This window comes from Procambarus clarkii, chromosome 49, assembly GCF_040958095.1.
Source record: "Procambarus clarkii isolate CNS0578487 chromosome 49, FALCON_Pclarkii_2.0, whole genome shotgun sequence".
In the NCBI taxonomy this organism is placed as follows: Eukaryota; Metazoa; Arthropoda; class Malacostraca; order Decapoda; family Cambaridae; genus Procambarus; species Procambarus clarkii.
In genome coordinates, this window is record NC_091198.1 from 8,027,969 (window position 1) to 8,042,738 (window position 14,770).

General features: G+C 49.7%; 2 protein-coding genes across 7 annotated transcripts in view; one reads left to right on the forward strand and one right to left on the reverse strand.

Moving 5' to 3' along the window:
* LOC123763396 (mediator of DNA damage checkpoint protein 1-like) overlaps positions 1 to 4,933 on the reverse strand; it is a 5,253-nt gene extending 320 nt beyond the window's left edge. The window contains exons 1-2 of the mRNA XM_045750550.2: positions 4,879 to 4,933; positions 3,407 to 4,662 (exon numbers count right to left, since the gene is read on the reverse strand). Of these exons, the coding sequence (XP_045606506.2) occupies positions 3,407 to 4,662; positions 4,879 to 4,933 (1,311 nt within the window). The remainder of the gene's footprint in view (positions 1 to 3,406; positions 4,663 to 4,878) is intronic.
* LOC123763289 (ras-like protein family member 10B) overlaps positions 1 to 14,770 on the forward strand; it is a 185,129-nt gene that overhangs the window by 78,067 nt on the left and 92,292 nt on the right. The window lies entirely within an intron of this gene.

Below are 14,770 nucleotides of genomic sequence, written 5' to 3' on the forward strand. Positions count from 1 at the left end.
AGGGATACTCGGTAATAACCGGCAAGGGTCAGGTTAGGGGTGATGGTGACCCCTGCCGTCCAGAGTACGGTAGACTGGTTACTAACAGCCTGGCCGTCCTCCCAGTGTGACGGTACTTACTGCTACTTCCGACAGCATGGCTGCTATATGTAGCCATGCTTTACCAAAATGCGCACTTTTTGTAATTTGATGTTACAGTAAAAAAAAATATAAATTCCTAATAATTCCTGGCTGCTGCTGCTGCCCCTGGCTCCTGACTGCAGCAGCCAGGAGCAGCAGCAGCAGCAGCCAGGAGCAGCAGCAGCAGCAGCCAGGAGCAGCAGCAGCAGCAGCAGTCGGGAGGAAGAGATGTTCGGCCAAGCAGTAATCACACAGTGCGACGTGCTGCCAAACACCTCGTATGATGAGAGGCTTGGTTACTCTCTCCGTGTGTCCCAATGATCACCGTTTTACCTCGACACTCTTCGTTAAGATCTATGTATGTTAGTTTATTACCTCCGCAATAACACACTGGAATTCACACCTCGTAATTTTCGTATATATGACTATTAATAAATAATCAATTACCCGACTGATGTATCCCTTCAATTTGTGTTGACTCGCGTATTGTATTTTTTTTTTAAATTGCATATTTACTGTGTTGATAAAGTTTGCAAAGAGTGCAAGCCACTCTTTCACAAAGATTCGCCACGCACTCCAAACATCAAATATAAAAACAAAGGTGTTTGTCCGCACCTGCTGCTGCTGCTCGCTTGGAAAATACGAAATCCTTTTGACAGCTGCATTTAAACGTCACCTCTCTGGAAATGGTTGTGTGAGTGTGAGTGTGTGTTGTTCCCGGCTGGTGGAGTAGCGGGCGAACTCCGGCACTGTTGGGGGCTGGGGCAGCCGTCTGCTGCTGGTGTTGACGCTGCTCTCACCAGCCTCAAAGCCGATTTAGAAGAGTTACTCGATGGGTACAGGCTTTGACGAATTGTATTGTGATGCATTTGTGAAATCGTGTTTCTTTTTTTTCAATTTTTTTCAGTTAGAATACATTTGAATTTATATAATGGTGACTCTCGCCTAGAAATACTAACAGTATGGCTTGAGACTAGTCCCAGACACACACACACATCGGTGCCACCCCCGCACCCCAATACATATAGCCACTGTACATGCCCCCTCTCCCTAAGATGGTGGGTCTACAACCCATTAGATCCCCATTATGGTGGGGTATTATGGGGGTCTAATGCTGGAGCCCCTAAGGCAGTTCGTTGTTGACTTCAACATCGTTCTGGCAGCTCCTCCATCGGCGCTTGATCCATGCGTATTGGCGTTTGTCTTTCCACTGGACAATTTCAGCAGCAGGAGAGCGGTGACCTGCTGCATGGGTAACAGCTTCTTCTCTATATAGACCAACCCAGGCTTAGCGCCCTGGAGAGGACAGACACTCCAGCCACGGAGACCAGAGCATAACTCCATCTGTTTGATACCTGCTTGATGGAGTTCTGGGAGTTCTTCCACTCCCCAAGCCCGGCCCGAGGCCAGGTTTGACTTGAGAGCTTGGTCCAACAGGCTGTTGCTTGTAGCGGCCCGCAGGCCCATGTACCCACCATAGCCCGGTTGGTCCGGCACTTCTTTTAGAAAACAATCTAGTTTTCTCTTGATGTCCACGGTTGTTCCGGCAATATTTCTTATGCTCGCTGGCAGGACGTTGAACAACCGTATCTGCAGGATGCCAACTATGGTGGGTTCGAGTCCCTGACTCCGCCCCAGGCCGGACTAGTGTAAGGTTGCTCATATCGGACGTTCTGCTCAGTCCGGGACGATGTGTGGGAGGATAGTGCTCACAAGTCCAAAATTTAATAGATTCGTGGAGCATTACAACATTTGGTTACTTGTATGTGGTTACCTATTCTGTTTAGTGTGTGTTTAGTATTAGTAATTGGTCAACAAGGTTCATTTCACAGCAGTTCTCTCGGAAGCCTTTCAAGAATTCGAACCTAGGTCTTCGGGTAGAAACCCAAGTTTATATTGTCTATTTTCATGGTACACGGAGCGCTGTATCCTGTTGGTGGAGATCGCGTATGTTTTTTTTTTTTTAATGTGAAAAAAACAATCCTCAGTCTTGTGTACCGTTGGAAAGAAGTTTGTGTTATAGAGGTGGAAGCTGTTCATTGTCAGTGGTGGCATGGCACTTCCACCTTTTAATAAATTCCTGCATAAAATCACTTTGATTATACGTTGTGCATCAGGACCTTCCTCACTGTGGTGAGCGAGGCAGGTCCTCCTCAACCTGCTGCCGGATGGAGCTGTGTGAAAGAGCAGCGTTGAAGCACCCATCAACAGTGCTTGAATTGTGACCTAAGTCTAACCCTCTGCCAAGCACAGCTGTGTGACACCATCTTGTTGCGAGTCTTGTGAGACGACTAGGACGGAGGAGGAAGGAAGGAGATAACACTGGGGGGTAGAAGATATACCTTGAGACCTGTTACAGCAGGGACCAAGAGCCGAGACTCGACTCCTCGCTCCGCACAAGTAGGTAAGAACAGGCTCTTGAGACTCCAGGTGTGGGACTGAAAGGCATGTGACCTTTTTACCCCAGCTGTGAGGGAAGGGGGGGAGGGATTAGCAGGTAATTGGTGCTAATGCAGGTTTAACGAGATACAACTGAGGACCCGCCAGCCACCTCTTGGAGATATGACTGGAAAGGAAGAGATGGAAGAGGGGGAGGGGAAGGGGCAGGCAAGAAGGGAAGGGGGAGAGGTCAGGGAAGGTAGGAGGGAAGGGAAAGTAAGGGTCAGGGAGAGCTGGAAGGGAAGGTAGGGGTCAGGGAGAGCTGGAAGGGAAGGTAGGGGCCAGGGAGAGCTGGAAGGGAAGGTAGGGGTCAGGGAGAGCTGGAAGGAAAGGTAGGTGTCAGGGAGAGCTGGAAGAGGTGGTTTGGGCTGGAAAAAGAGAGGGAGCGACGTCTGGGAGGGTGGAGGAGGCTCTTGAAGGATGAGGGAAGAAAGAGGGAAGGAAGCGTGTAGTAACTAGGACAGAAAGCACCGAGGTATCACCCGGAGGAGGCTCGGTTTAGAACCGTCCCGGAGATGAAACGGATAGAAATTACAGCACGTCTTTGAAGAGAGAGATGGCGAGAGCCAGCACGCTGCAATATCTCAGGAGTAGGAGCATAATAATTGTAAGAACCTCGTTATACAATTGAGAGAAAGCGATTGAATGCAGACAGTGTACTCCCTTAAGAGAAGGGCAGCTTTAATGCCAGTTCTGTTTACGAGGTAACGAACGATGAAACACGATATTATTGATTTTATATCATGTGCTCTTTAGACTACGCAAGGCAGCGGTGTGAGGGGACTCCTTAGCAGTGTGTGACGCATTGACGCAACGCACGTCTGTGTGACGCATTGACGCAACGTACGTCTGTGTAACGTTGTTCAACCGGGGCTGGGGACTCCTTAACACAACAGTGATGCATTGATGCTATGGTTGTTGGTGTCGAGTCTGCTCCTTGAGGCTGCTGGTGTCGAGTCTGCTCCTTGAGGCTGCTGGTGTCGAGTCTGCTCCTTGAGGCTGCTGGTGTCGAGTCTGCTCCTTGAGGCTGCTGGTGTCGAGTCTGCTCCTTGAGGCTGCTGGTGTCGAGTCTGCTCCTTGAGGCTGCTGGTGTCGAGTCTGCTCCTTGAGGCTGCTGGTGTCGAGTCTGCTCCTTGAGGCTGCTGGTGTCGAGTCTGCTCCTTGAGGCTGCTGGTGTCGAGTCTGCTCCTTGAGGCTGCTGGTGTCGAGTCTGCTGGTGTCGAGGCTGCTGGTGTCGAGTCTGCTCCTTGAGGCTGCTGGTGTCGAGTCTGCTCCTTGAGGCTGCTGGTGTCGAGTCTGCTCCTTGAGGCTGCTGGTGTCGAGTCTGCTCCTTGAGGCTGCTGGTGTCGAGTCTGCTCCTTGAGGCTGCTGGTGTCGAGTCTGCTCCTTGAGGCTGCTGGTGTCGAGTCTGCTCCTTGAGGCTGCTGGTGTCGAGTCTGCTCCTTGAGGCTGCTGGTGTCGAGTCTGCTCCTTGAGGCTGCTGGTGTCGAGTCTGCTCCTTGAGGCTGCCGGTGTCGAGTCTGCTCCTTGAGGCTGCCGGTGTCGAGTCTGCCCCTTGAGGATGCCGGTGTCGGGTCTGCTCCTTGAGGCTGCTGATGTTGGTCTGCTCCTTGAGGCTGCTGGTGTCGGGTCTGCTCCTTGAGGCTGCTGGTGTCGAGTCTGCTCCTTGAGGCTGCTGGTGTCGAGTCTGCTCCTTGAGGCTGCTGGTGTCGAGTCTGCTCCTTGAGGCTGCTGGTGTCGAGTCTGCTCCTTGAGGCTGCTGGTGTCGGGTCTGCTCCTTGAGGCTGCTGGTGTCGGGTCTGCTCCTTGAGGATGCTGGTGTCGGGTCTGCTCCTTGAGGCTGCTGGTGTCGGGTCTGCTCCTTGAGGCTGCTGGTGTCGGGTCTGCTCCTTGAGGCTGCTGGTGTCGGGTCTGCTCCTTGAGGCTGCTGGTGTCGGGTCTGCTCCTTGAGGCTGCTGGTGTCGAGTCTGCTCCTTGAGGGCCCCTTGCCACACCCGGTCCTCCTTGGCATGCGACTCTCACAAACGTCGTTGAAGTCGCTCGTCAGTTCGTTGGAGGGTCCCCAAGATTGTACACTTGAAGGTATGCATTTCTTCAAGTCTACTAGAGTTTAAATGAGGAATTGATCAGATATTCACACACTTGATGCGATATACACTCCCTCGAGGCTTCACCAACCAGCCTTCAAAATAGCTTCGATAAACGAGTCCGCAATTTAAACTGTCTCGCTCATGAGATGAGGATTTAATGTTGGTTGTTCAAAAGAAATATTAGGCAGTATTTGATTGTTAATTTGCAGTGCCCCGGTGTGCCACTAACTGCCCAAGTGCCCCTCTATCTTTCCCTTGCAACTTCCACTCCTGTTGCTTCCCATTGCTACGTCCGCTGTTGCTCTGTAGAGCAATGCAAAGAGAAATAAAGTTGCATCCTCCTTGTGTCGATAGCATAAACAAACCGACCTTTGTGATATAAATTAATTTGTTGTTATCCCAGACAATTATCATCATCAATCTCGTTCCTTATCGTCAGTCTCATCCATTATCATCAATGAATTTTCCTATTATTTACTACATTATCACAATTTTAATATCGTATTACTTAACAATTTTAATTACATTCGTAATAATTAATATTGGTTTTAAATATTATCCAAAGATTGTGTTTGTGAGTAAATTCGGGTTGCCAGACGTCAGTATCGTCCACGATATGTCCTGGGTTCACGTCTCAAAATTTGCGTCCTGGACAATTTTAAAAAATTCTCAAAGTCCGTAATTTTAGTTTCCATCACTTAAAAAAAATCAATATTTTGGCGGATTTTAATTTTTTTGTTTGCAAATTTTGCTTCTTTTGTTGTTGTTGTTGGTAGATTTGGCTTTTTTTGTTGGAGAATTTGTATCCTTGTAGAAGATTGTAACTATAAGTGAAATAAAATAAATAATTTCTGTCTATAAGCTTAGAAAGCCAGCTAACAGAAGACAGCAGTCGTATGCTCTTGTACTAACAAGTGTGCAAATAATAATAATAATAATAATAATAATAATAATAATAATAATAATAATAATGTAAAATTACAAAATGGGGGACTTGGCTCGTGTCACAATTTCGCCAGATAAATTTCCAAAAGATAATAATTTCTCTACATGCTGGAGGATGATTATTTGGTAATTAGAATCCTACAGTTAAACGTACTAACCCAACAAATGACGTTAATTTATACAAAATCAGTATCGGTATAATTTTGTCATTGTGTACTGTGTGTGTACTATGTATATCTACTAAATTACACAAGAGACGGCTTGTGTTAACTAAAAGTATAACGCATTGTTAATTTCCACATGCGAGATAAAACAACCCTGAAACACAGGCTATTTGAATTATATATTATCAGCAATTGCTCCATAAATATTTAACCGCGAGCATTGTTAGTTACACAACTAAACAGAATCATCAGTTAAACTATAATCACAGAATAAATTACAAATTAAACGAGAGCGGTGGACCCCGGGCCACGGGAAATTCTCCAGCATATTCAGGAACGAATGGCGGTGCTTGCCCTGGCTAATATTTTTACCCGAGCCGTCAAATTTACGACGCCTGAACGCTCGATTTCTGGTTCCAGTGTGTTGGAACAAGCCACCGAGTTGATGTGAGACCGTGTGATGGAACACTTCGCTTCTCATCCGAACACTGACTCGGGAAGCTGTTGAAAGAACAAAACAATGATTCTTGAATGAACAATGAACAAAACAATCGATTCTTCGCGGCAGGGGATCGTATTCCAGGGACCTGCCCGAAACGCTACGCGTACTAGTGGCTGTACAAGAATGTAACAACTCTTGTATATATCAAAAAAACAAAACAAAAAAAAACAATGTCTTCTCTCAACCTTACGTCATCTTCTCATCAGAACTAAACTACCAGCACTGTCCGTCCTGATGATCTTGATAATGTTATGCAGGCGATGAGTCACAATAACGTGGCTGAAGAATGTTGACTAGACCACACACTAGAAGGTGAAGGGACGACGACGTTTCGGTCCGTCCTAGACCATTCTCAAGTCGAATGGCAAGCAACTGTCCTTCATAATGGTAGTTATCAGGAGATAACGCTACGCCAGTACGACTCAATGGCACTTGGAAAGGATATATGAGGACAAGGAACGTTGTCCGTTCACTTAGACTATTGGGGATTGAACGCCGACTCTGTAAAAAGTGAGGCCACCATCCTACCGACCAATCAAACTGGCAGACTTTTAAACTGACCTTTCCAAGACTGAAACTGACCTTGAAATACACTTGATAAGACTGAGTGTCTCTGGTTTGCAGTCGAGTGTTAATCTTGTCGTTAAACATTTAGTAATTGTATCCTTTATTGATGTGCAAATACGTACCTCGTGGGCCCTGTCAGGAGTCGTGGGCCCTGTCAGGAGTCGTGGGCCCTGTCAGGAGTCGTGGGCCCTGTCAGGAGTCGTGGGCCCTGTCAGGAGTCGTGGGCCCTGTCAGGAGTCGTGGGCCCTGTCAGGAGTCGTGGGCCCTGTCAGGAGTCGTGGGCCCTGTCAGGAGTCGTGGGCCCTGTCAGGAGTCGTGGGCCCTGTCAGAAGTCGTGGGCCCTGTCAGGAGTCGTGGACCTGTCAGGAGTCGTGGACCTGTCAGGACGCCTACCATCACACAAATCCGAGTGTTCTGTTCTACAATTTGCTTGTCTCTGTGATCACGATTTTTGAACTGAGAACCGAGTGGCAACTGCCCATAGTTCACCCTGAGCTATGGACAGTTGGACGTATCCTGCTGTCACAAAATTTAATAGACAATAGACGTCTTTTGTTGACGTCTATTGTAGAATGTGTCAGCTTAACGTCTATTGTAGAACAATTGCTTGTGTCAACCAGCCACAGCGACATGTGTGGGGGAAATGGCGAGAGATAATGTAATTGTGCTTCCGGTTGCAAGTGTTGCCTGCCTGCAGTCAAGCAACACGTGGTTGATGTCATTGAATGGGCCAAGTCTGCCTGAATGTAGTTTGTTTGTTCCCAGCACCCGAGCGCCCCACACCCCTATCCTGGCGCTCCTCTGCACTGCACAGGCTCTGGCCGTCATTGTTCTTCATTACCTGCTAATGGGACGGCAGCCAGTTGGCAAGACTGTCACTCCAATACACTGACGCTCGCTGTACTATACAATGGCTAGTGGGTTGCAAGAACCCTATAAGGATACCTTCTCTCCCCGTATCGCTGCTGCTTCAGTGTGTTCAAGCTGTTCAAAGGACGTGTGGGCGACGCTTTGTCGTGCAGCAACACGGCCCTCGGCCCACAGTAACACGGCCCTCGGCCCACAGTAACTGTCTTGGCCCACAGCAACGCGGCCCTCGCCCGACAGCAACGCGGCCCTCGGCCCACAGCAACGCGGCCCTCGGCCCACAGCAACACGGCCCTCGGCCCACAGTAACTGTCTCGGCCCACAGCAACACGGCCCTCGGCCCACAGCAACACGGCCCTCGGCCCACAGCAACACGGCCCTCGGCCCACAGCAACACGGCCCTCGGCCCCACAGCAACACGGCCCTCGGCCCCACAGCAACACGGCCCTCGGCCCACAGTAACTGTCTCGGCCCACAGCAACGCGGCCCTCGCCCGACAGCAACGCGGCCCTCGGCCCACAGCAACACGGCCCTCGCCCCACAGTAACTGTCTCGGCCCCACAGCAACGCGGCCCTCGGCCCCACAGCAACGCGGCCCTCGGCCCCACAGCAACACGGCCCTCGGCCCACAGCAACACGGCCCTCGCCCCACAGTAACTGTCTCGGCCCACAGCAACACGGCCCTCGGCCCACAGCAACACGGCCCTCGCCCCACAGTAACTGTCTCGGCCCACAGCAACGCGGCCCTCGGCCCCACAGCAACGCGGCCCTCGGCCCACAGCAACACGGCCCTCGCCCCACAGTAACTGTCTCGGCCCACAGCAACACGGCCCTCGGCCCCACAGCAACGCGGCCCTCGGCCCCACAGCAACGCGGCCCTCGGCCCCACAGCAACGCGGCCCTCGGCAAATTCGACTTCAAAATGCCGGCGAAAGTTGTCCATTAGGCTGGTGCGTCTGGTCTCCGGTGGGCGCCTCACAAACACCCAAGTGAGAAGGGAATTGTTAATGCATATTGATAGTTTCATTAGCAGTAGTTCGCGAAGGGTGAATCTGCGATACTCACTGCAACAGTAACTTGATTAGCTAACAACTGGAGTGGCAACTGTTTAATGAGCTTCAACAATTAAAATTAAGAGGCACTGAACTGATTATGTGGTAGGGAGGGAGGGAGGGAGGAATGACTGGAGGGAGAGAGGGAGAAAAGGAGGGAGGGAGAAATGCCTGGAGGGAGAGGGAGGGAGGAATGCCTGGAGGGAGAGAGGGAGGGAGGAATGCCTGGAGGGAGGGAGAGAGAGGGAGGGAGGAATGCCTGGAGGGAGGGAGGGAGGAATGCCTGGAGGAAGGGAGGGAGGGTACGAGGTATTGATTAACTGTTATGCATGTAATAATATATTATAGTGTTCATTGTTCAATTGTTCACCACTGAGTTATACGTATAACACATGTACTGAACACACGCATACGAGTGTTGGGGCGGCCGCAGCCGGTGGAGGGGAGCCAGGTTTCGTAGCTCGACACAGACCTTTTAGTAACCAGTTGGAAGCTCTTCCATCATCTGCATCTTAGTTTATAGAACTGTTTGTTAATTTATTTTATGTCACGTTAGTAGATGAGACTGGAGAAGGGTGCTGGTGGGCGTTCCAGATGAGGGACGTGACGTCACACTCGGCAGATGCAGTGCAAGAAAATGTTGTTGTTGTTATAGATTCAGCTACTCAGAACAAGTTCCAAGTATCACGGGCTATGGTGAGCCCGTAGTGGACTTACCTGGCACAGTAACGGTGCGGGTGCAAGAAAATGAACAAATAGTCTATACAAATGCCCGAAACGCTTTGCGTAATAGTGGCTTTAGGCATTGTATGTACTAGCTCTACCTATAAGTCAACCAATCTTTGTAAAAAATTATTGTATGTATGTACCTTACCTAAATAAACATTTTATTTTATTTTTTTTTTATTTTTTTTAATCGAGTGAGGTGTGGGCCAAGTACCGATGTGCGCAATCCAGTTGGGTTACAGGGAGATCAGAACGACCAATCAGAATGGAGGATTAAGCCTGGCAGGGAGTCACGTGACCCAGTTATAATGCCCTGGACGCTGCGATGATGGGGGTATGCGTTATATCCAGATGGTCGCATCGTTATTCAACTCTGTCGTAATTTCACATTGGCGACGGCGGCCCTGTCTTGGGGACTCGAAGTGCCTCCAAGATAACGTCCATAAGTATGCAGTGAGAGCCTCCAGGAACGATCAAGGAGAGGCGGGACCCAAGTGTTGATTGATTGATTGAAGATCAAGTCACCCAGGAGGTGGCACGGGCAGGAATAGCTTCTTCTATCTTGAGGTTATCTTGAGATGATTTCGGGGCTTTAGTGTCCCCGCGGCCCGGTCCTCGACCAGGCCTCCACCCCCAGGAAGCAGCCCGTGACAGCTGACTAACACCCAGGTACCTATTTTACTGCTAGGTAACAGGGGCATAGGGTGAAAGAAACTTTGCCCATTGTTTCTCGCCGGCGCCGAGAAACAATGGATCGAACCGGGGACCACGGGATCACAAGTCCAGTGTGCTGTCCGCTCGGCCGACCGGCTCCCTTGGGGAAACAAATGCTGAAGGAAAGGGAACTATCAGGGTTAAGAGCCAAGCCATCGCGACTGTATAGCACTTGGAAGGGATCAGGATAAGGATTTGGGATGGGACGGTGGAGGGGAGGGGGAAGGAATGGTGCCCAACCACTTGGACGGTCGGGGATTGAACGCCGACCTGCGCAGAGAGAGACCGTCCCTCTATCGTCCAGTCCAAGTTGTTGGGTGTAGCTTGAGGGAAGGAGGACATGAATGAAGAGGGACAGTTAAGCAGGGAAGTGGTGAGTGACGGTGAGTGGCTCGGCACTCAAGTCAACAAAATGGTGACATTATTACGCTTTGTTTGTGGTAATTGGCAGTTCCCCTCCCGGGGAATGTCCAAGACAATAGCTCCCACAACCGAGCTAAATGAGACCTAATTACTGGCTACGGTTGGTGGTAGCAGGGGGACACTGCCCCAGGGGGGGGAAGTGTCCCAGACACTGGCAGAGTTGCTAGCGTGTGGTGACAGTGTAGTCTTCACTCCCCCCCCCCCACAGGGGGTGGAGGGGGGAGTGGGGGACACTGTCACCTCTGGCCAATCACACGCCCTCGTGGGCCTGTGATCAACCAGAGGAAGTTGCAGGTGGACCACAAGGTCTCACTGCGACAACCGGGACCGGGAACTGGAGTTGACTGTTCTCCATGTTGGTTGATGAGATGGGCGAGTCTTTGCTTGCTGGCCTCACTCGCTGGCCTCACTCGCTGGCCTCACTCGCTGGCCTCACTCGCTGGCCTCACTCGCTGGCCTCACTTGCTGGCCTCACTTGCTGGCCTCACTCAAGAGGATCTGATAATTATTGTTGAGCGAGACGATTAACGAGAGGTCAAAGCCTTTAACTAATTTAATTTAATTTGCTTATTATTTATGCAAAGGAGTTAATGAATAGGTATAATACTGAGACCCGAAATCCAGAATTCTGGAAAAAAAAGGCAAACGTTTTCCCAATATTGAAACACCGTGGGAGAGACAGGAGGCACTATGTTACCGACCGGAGTCATTACCAAGTGTTCAGCATAAAGTGGAGAGAGTAATCAGGTGGAGAATACTGGAGCACCTGACGACTATAGCTTCGTAATGAAAGGTCAGCATGGATTTACAAGACGGAAAGTCGTGCCTGGAAAACTTGATCGCGTTATAGGACAAGATGGAGAGGCAAGTAGGGACAATTGGGAAGACACTGAACTGGTTAGGTAATATCTGAAAGTGAGCAGACGGTCCCAGTCAGAGGTGAGGTCTCGAGTTGAAAAAATGTAACAATTGTATTTAATAAATTGGGGGGGGAGGTCCCGCAAGGCTCGGTCCTGGGACCTCTACTACTCATAGATGTCAATTATATGAGCTCACTTCCTCGAGTTCATATGTTAGTGTTTGCATACTACGCACAGTTAACGAGGAATGTAAAAACAGACGAGGACTGCAGAAAATCCCAACAAGACCTTGCCAGACTCCAGGAGTGGGCAAACAAATGGTTGATGGAATTAAATACCAGTAAGTGTCGGGTAATGAAGATGGGGAAATGAAGACCAGAAGATGTCTACACCATAAATGGGAGGCAACTAAAAGAATCAGAAAGGGGGGGAAAGAGGGAGAGAGAGGGGGGAGTGGGGAGAGAGGGAGTGGGGAGGGGGGAGAGGGAGATTTTTGAGTGAGTGAGTGAGTTTAAAGTGGATGCAGTGGCAATATTAACATCAGAGAGAGACACACACACACACACACACATACAAACGGGACACAATCAGCATCACATGGGACGCTGGCAAACAGAACGCCATTTAGTAACCTAAATCATTATTCTTTCAAAGTAATCGACGCAGCTATTGTTAGACAAGTACTGAAGTATACAGCACCGGCCTGGAATCCCTACTTTGCGAAACATAAAACTAGAACAGAATAGCACAAGCGTTTGCAACAAGGTTATGGCCACTGACATGAGGATTAAGCAATGAGGATGGGTTGAGGGAACTAATTCTCATAATTCTGAAAGACGGACGAAACAGTCGAGATATGATCACGACATAAAAGATACTGAGGGGAAATAGACAACTGAAAGAAAGAAGGATAAGAGGAAGCTGTAAAAAATGAGTTGAGGAAATGTAAGGAAATACCCGTAGCCTGTATAGGTGGTCAACAAGTGGAATGCACTGAAAGGAGAAGTTGGGGAAGCCACCTCCATCCACAACTTTAAGGTCTGATTCGACAGAAAAATTAGAATAGTTAATTTATAACGCAACAGATTCAACAAGGCTAAGGCGGGGGATGAAGAGCTAGACTTCACTTCCTCATAGTCACTAATACATAAGCACTCGATAGGCAAGTCCAACAGCACCCTCCGTCACACAAAAGCAGCCGCGTTCGAATTAATAAGATTATTACTAGTTGGACGTAAGAAAAGGGGCGGGGGAGGAGGGAGGGAAGTTGTGGAGTTGGTGCTGACTTTGTGACCAATCAGGGAACTTCGCGCCAAAGGTACCTTTTCGTGACCAATCAGGGAACTTCCCGCCAAAGGTACCTTTTCGTGACCAATCAGGGAACTTCCCGCCAGAGGAACCTTACGGCAGATGTCGCCACATTGTTAACTTCAGTGAAGACGTAAAAGTGGGGACAATTAAATACCGCTGCCGGAAGAGGTTAAATCACGTGATTACATTTTTTAAATGATTTGATGGAGGGGAGACTGGTGATAGAGGTTGGTGGTGTGGTGTTGTGGAGGCAGGTTGTGGAAGCTGGTAGGGTGAAACTGGGGTACCAGTTTGGGGGTAAAATAGGGTAGTTAGGCAGTGGGGGAAGAATGCAAGCTATATAGATTAGCAACTATATTAGCAACCCAATTTTCGTTCATGTGTTCACAGTACAAGACCACCTCACCACCACTTACTGTGGTGCTGGAGATTGTGATGGTGTGGTGGTAGGGGCCACCTGCAGACAGGTGGTGCGAGGTAGTGTGGTGGGTGAGGGTGTGCAGCTGGGGGCTTACGAGGTCGTTATGAGGTGGTAACTGGCCCACCGGAGGGCGCGAGTGTGTCTCAGCACCACACTGTCAACACCAAGGTGTAATTGCACCCTCACCTCCTAACACACATTGGACGTCCTGTGTACGGGGTCGACACAGACCTAAGAGAACTGCAGAGTCTACAAGAAGACCTTGACAGGAGTAGTTCGGTCAAGGTCTTCTCCTTGACAACCTCCAGGAGTGGGCATCAAATAGTTGCAAGAATTTAATCACAAGTGTAAAATAATGAAGATGGTAGAAAAAGGGAGATCAGAAGGCTTCTACTCCATAAGGCGAAGGGAACTATAGGACACAGTGTCCCAACACACTATACATAACCCCCCCCCCCAGGAACACTGTGTTCACCCCCCCCCCTCTCACGGTAACACAGTAATTCTAGACTTCCCGCACCCATTCTGACAACTTTCTTGGTAAGTTAATTAGTTATCGCGCCTTACACACGCTACTTTCAGTCTTGAGACTTTCAACCTTGAAACTTTCAGTCTTGAAACTTTCAGTCTTGAAACTTTCAGTCTTGAAACTTTCAGTCTTGAAACTTTCAGTCTTGAAACTTTCAGTCTTGAAACTTTCAGTCTTGAAACTTTCAGTCTTGAAACTTTCAGTCTTGAAACTTTCAGTCTTGAAACTTTCAGTCTTGAAACTTTCAGTCTTGAAACTTTCAGTCTTGAAACTTTCAGTCTTGAAACTTTCAGTCTTGAAACTTTCAGTCTTGAAACTTTCAGCTCACTCCCCTCTTGTTTGATATAAGTCGTTTGCGGGGATAAGAACTGATGCACCGATATTGGCTTTCATACAAAACAAAAATGTAACCATCTGAAATCCTGTTACAAATGTCGCTCAAGGTTTCAAAAGACGACGCTGAAGCTTTCATTTAGGTGACAAAATCCTTTCTACACTTTCTCAAAACACTTCAACTATCTTCATTATTTGCAAACAGACGGCCGGGCATAATTGTGAGTCCCCCCGCCCCCCCAGGTCTGGCCAGGACCTACACGCAGGGTGCAGCTTCCCCCCGCCCCCAGGTCTGGCCAGGACCTACACGCAGGGAGCAGCTTCCCCGCCCCCAGGTCTGGCCAGTACCTACACGCAGGGAGCAGCTTCCCCCCGCCCCCAGGTCTGGCCAGGACCTACACGCAGGGAGCAGCTTCCCCGCCCCCAGGTCTGGCCAGGACCTACACGCAGGGAGCAGCTTCCCCGCCCCCAGGTCTGGCCAGGACCTACACGCAGGGAGCAGCTTCCCCGCCCCCAGGTCTGGCCAGGACCTACACGCAGGGAGCAGCTTCCCCGCCCCCAGGTCTGGCCAGGACCTACACGCAGGGAGCAGCTTCCCCGCCCCCAGGTCTGGCCAGGACCTACACGCAGGGAGCAGCTTCCCCGCCCCCAGGTCTGGCCAGGACCTACACGCAGGGAGCACCAATATCTGCACCACTCGACCACTC